This window comes from Amborella trichopoda, chromosome 1, assembly GCF_054954075.1.
Source record: "Amborella trichopoda isolate Santa Cruz 75 chromosome 1, AtrichopodaSantaCruz75HAP2 v2.0, whole genome shotgun sequence".
Taxonomy (NCBI): Eukaryota; Viridiplantae; Streptophyta; class Magnoliopsida; order Amborellales; family Amborellaceae; genus Amborella; species Amborella trichopoda.
In genome coordinates, this window is record NC_142336.1 from 36685930 (window position 1) to 36690261 (window position 4332).

Consider the following 4332-nt stretch of genomic DNA (forward strand, 5'->3'; position numbering starts at 1 on the left):
ATCTTAAATTTAATATGTGAATCCAAAAATAAACCGTAAGGAGCCATGTTCTTAGCCGTGGCTTCTCTCTCTCTTAAATGTCGAGGCTGAGAGAATGGAATTCCAGGGAGGATATAAAGGCTTCCTTTCGACGATTGTTTGTTTTCATGTATGCATTTGCAAGACTTCTATCCTGTCCCATTAATGCTACAGAGAGGTTGAAGGGTCTATGGAAAATTAACAGTTTAGAGAGAGAGAGAAGTCAAATAAAAAGTAGAACCATGGGCAAATGGGGTTAAAATAAGATAGTAAAACAATAAATGTCAAGATCATATGGATCTAGTTTTAACATGAGGAATCACAGAAGAAGAGTGAGAAACATGGGATTTTATCAGAAGAATAGCAGTCAGATGCTCCTCAGTAAATGAACGTCGAAAGGGTGTTAAAAACGTAAAATCAAAGAAGAATCTGGATGATAACAGAGGGTGGTGCAGAGAGCGTAGAAACCTATTATGAGTTTTTCTTTAATAGAAGCAACACAACAATAAATGAATTAACCCTAGGGAGAAAAAGCTTCTAGGAATTGCCATACCCCTACCCCCTAAAGATCTTTTCTCTCTCTAGGGGCAGAGAGAGGGTGGGGAAAGAGAAAAAGATACAAAAATTCGAAGTTCAAATCCACTGTTTCCCCATAATTGAGCAATGCCAAAGGACAAAGAGCAAAATGAATGGTGGTATGATCATTGATGAAGAAAAAGAGGAAAAACGTGAGGTGAGGTGAGGTGAGGTGAGGTGAAAGATTGACCTGTGATCCTCCATTACTCATTTCCCTCTCCCTAACTCTGAGCTTGACCTGATTCACGCGTCTTCTTTTGCCATCCAACCGCTCAAATTCACCTGCACATTATCCACTCCTTAGAACAAGAACTAGAAGAGAGAGAAACTAGATGTAGAGAGAGAAACCCTAATAAGCAACGATACTGGCCATAAAGCGTATAACACATTCCTCCACCACCATTCATCAGAAGCAAAATGAGAGAACCCAAATGAAGCATCAGCTCAGGAATTTCTCTTCCACCAAGGGAGAGAAATCCCATATTAAATTTCACATTAATAGGATAGGATAGAAGTGGTTAAAATTTCACATTAATACAATTAAAGTGTTTTAATCACTCTATGTACCAACAGATGAAGAAGAGTGAGGAAACCAGATCAAATTTCATCAATGTCTTATACCATTAGCAACCCAACAAGAGTATATAGAGAAACACCACAAAATTTCAGCAAGTATCTCCACCACCACCACAAGGGAAAACAATCAGAGAGAGAGAGAGGAAGACCCAAACAAAATTTCACAAAAATATTAGACAGAGAGACCAGAACAAAATTTCTCCAAAATATTCCGTCCCCAAAACACACTCAGTGAGAGAGACTTGTACAATTGAGCCCCAAATAAGCTCCAATCAATCTCACAGAAAAGAGGAACCGAGTAAATGAAAGGGGTCTTCTCAAAGGGGTTCTTCCTCGCCTAAAACTCGCGGGTCGATCCCTGCCCGATGCTCCTCCCACAATACCCTGACCCATCTGAGCCCCCTCCGCCATCCCTGTCCTTGCCACCAATATTCAAAAACAACATTCTCGAATCAATGTCCTGCGGTGGGGTTGGGCTGCAACCCTCGGCCCCATCGCAGCCCCTTGAGATCACAAGCGCCGCTGACTGCAGCAGCTCCAGGCACAGCCTCAGCTTATTGTGTTCGATGTGGGGAGCTGGCGCTGTCGGTGAACTCACGTTTGGCCCCTTGAAGAGGAAATCGGAGGCCAAAGACTGGAGCACGTCAAATGGGGTTGCACCTGATGCTGATCGCGCGTTGGGGTCGGCGTGGTGATCGAGGAGCACGGCCACCATGTCGGGGCTCACCATCTCCGCTGCAATGTGTAATGGTGTCCTCCCTGCCGGGCCTGCAGCATGGTTGACATCGGCTGCCCCGAGCTCAAGAAGCGCCTTCACAACCTCTCGAGAGCATCGAGCCACTGCATAATGTAGCGCGAGGGCGTCGTCAAGGTTGAGGCCTTCGCCCATGACCATGAGCTTGACAAGCTCGACGTCTGAGGAATCGAGTGCACGCTGCATCCGCCTAACCTTATGGTCCTCAACCACATGCGCTCGGGCATTGGCAGAATTGGATTCGAGCCTCATGTCGAGGATGTGCTGGGCCAAGTCGGGAGGCAAATGCTTGGCAAGGACATCAAGAGGGAGGCCGGATTGGGCGACGAGACGGGAGCATGTCGACCAGAGGGGATGCATGAGAGGCTTGTTGTGGGAGCAGGCGAGGAGGACGCGCATGACGTCCTCTATGGATGCCTTGTCGACAATGGAGGCGAGGTGGGCCTGGGTGAGGAGGGACAGCTGATCAACACCAAAGAAATGGGCTGCGGCGAGGGTGTCTAGGGCGAGGTCTATGGCGGAGGAGCAGTGCGTGTGCCAACACGACCGCTCCGGGCAGTTGGGCCGCGCCTCGTGCTTCTGGGGCGTGATCGACACCTGCCCGCTGTATAGGAACTGGAGCAACAAGAGGAAGACCTCGTAGCCAACCACAGTGACTTGGACGACAGAAGAATGGTGAGGGGGGCTAGAGGTTGTTATGGGGGAAAGGGCTTGATTTGGATTTTGAGCTGTGTTTTGATTTTGATTCTGATCGCAGAAGAAGCGGCGGAAGAAGGAGGAGCGGGCGGCAAGGATGCACTTGTGGGCGTGGATGTGGCGGCCCTCGACCGAGAATGTAACATCGCTGAAGGCCTGGCCATTGATGAGGAGGTTCAAGTAGTCCAGGGAGAGGACCTTCATGGAGTCTTCCAAGCTCATGGCATCTAACCCCTCTCTCTCTCTCTCTAGGAGTAATGGAAACACCAGGGATTTTCTTCTTCTTCTTCTTCCTCTCTCTCTCTAAACGATAATTCAAGAGAAAATACTTCGATCAAACATGTTTCTCTTTCTGAAACCAAAGATTCATATTCTCTCTACGATAATTCATGAGTAAAGGGAGTCTGAGAAAGGGTCTCTCTCTCTTTCAGTCACTGATTATTTTTCTATTTCTTTTGAAACTTCTCTCCCTCTGTCAATGATAATTCAAGAGAAAGATTCCATAATTTCGATCACGAAGATAGTGTCAATGAGAATAAGACTTTCTCTCTCTAACTATCACTGATAATTCGAGAAAGCAAGATCTCTCTCCACGACTGCAGAAGGCGAAAAGGGTTTCTCGCTCTCCAAAGCTTCTGAGAATTCAGGAGAAAATGGTCGGATCACTTACCCACAAAGAGGAAACATGGTGCCATTCCTTTCTCACTCTACAATACTTATTGGGTGTTTCATAGCAGAAAGAAGAGACGAGACTCTCTCTCTCTCTCTTAAATAGAAGATGAGACTGTCTGTCTTTCTCTCTCTACAATTTATGGGCGTATTGCTTCTTTGGGGACCTTCACCACATGGCTCCTTCCGATGATGTGCTGCCTAGAGAGAGAAAATGCTGAGAGTGATGTGTAGTGAGAGACAGTTTTACTGGAACTCAAGCGATTTGGGTGGCTCTAGTGGGCGGCTCCCAATTAAAATAACCAAATATATATATATCGGCGCACCTCTAAATTTTATTATAAGATAGTAATTTTCGTATAAAAAGTTTTCAAAAATTATTTAAAAATTTATTCTTATCAGTATTTATAAAATTTTAAATTAAAGAAATGATTAAAATCAAGGAGACCTATAAGCATATTAAAATCTTGATAATGGATTGTTTAGATAATTTGCTGTAAGATGCACTATTTATAAGACACAAAATATCTTTTTTTTTCATATTCATACATCTAGAGTCGAGCTGATCAATTAAGTAGTTTTTCAACATTAAAACAAATATCTTCTGATGGATTTTTGATGTGCAACTTTAATTCTACATTTTAAGGCTGCAACGTTGTATAAACTTTTTCCATGTATATATGGGAATGATTTCATGCAATCAGTTGCATAGTAGTATAATGCAAGTATCTTCAAAAACCATGTTAGAGAAATTTGTTTAAAAAAGAAAAAAATGGTTTTGAATTTGTTAAGGCCTAGATCTTGAAATTCATCAAATGGACGGTCGAGATTCATTGTTGGAGGGTATTAATTTTGACCATATCTAGGGTATAAATTGAATTTCTTTTTTCCCATTATAGGATGAAAAGAATGTGTAAGCAAAATTTGGGATCATATGAATACCAAAAACATGATATTCTAGATGTGTAGTTGTATTATAAAATTATAGAACCCTTGCATGTAATCATTCCCATATATATAATAAAAAGTTTATATAAGGTTGC

At 43.1% G+C, this 4332-nt stretch overlaps 1 protein-coding gene across 1 annotated transcript; it reads right to left on the bottom strand.

Moving 5' to 3' along the window:
• Nucleotides 1-1196: 1196 nt before the first annotated feature.
• Nucleotides 1197-3576, bottom strand: LOC18433236 (BTB/POZ domain and ankyrin repeat-containing protein NBCL). Its single transcript, XM_006843330.3, has one exon. The coding sequence runs from the start codon at nucleotides 2840-2842 to the stop codon at nucleotides 1508-1510; it is 1335 nt and encodes a 444-aa protein (XP_006843393.1). The 5' UTR covers nucleotides 2843-3576; the 3' UTR covers nucleotides 1197-1507.
• Nucleotides 3577-4332: the final 756 nt, after the last annotated feature.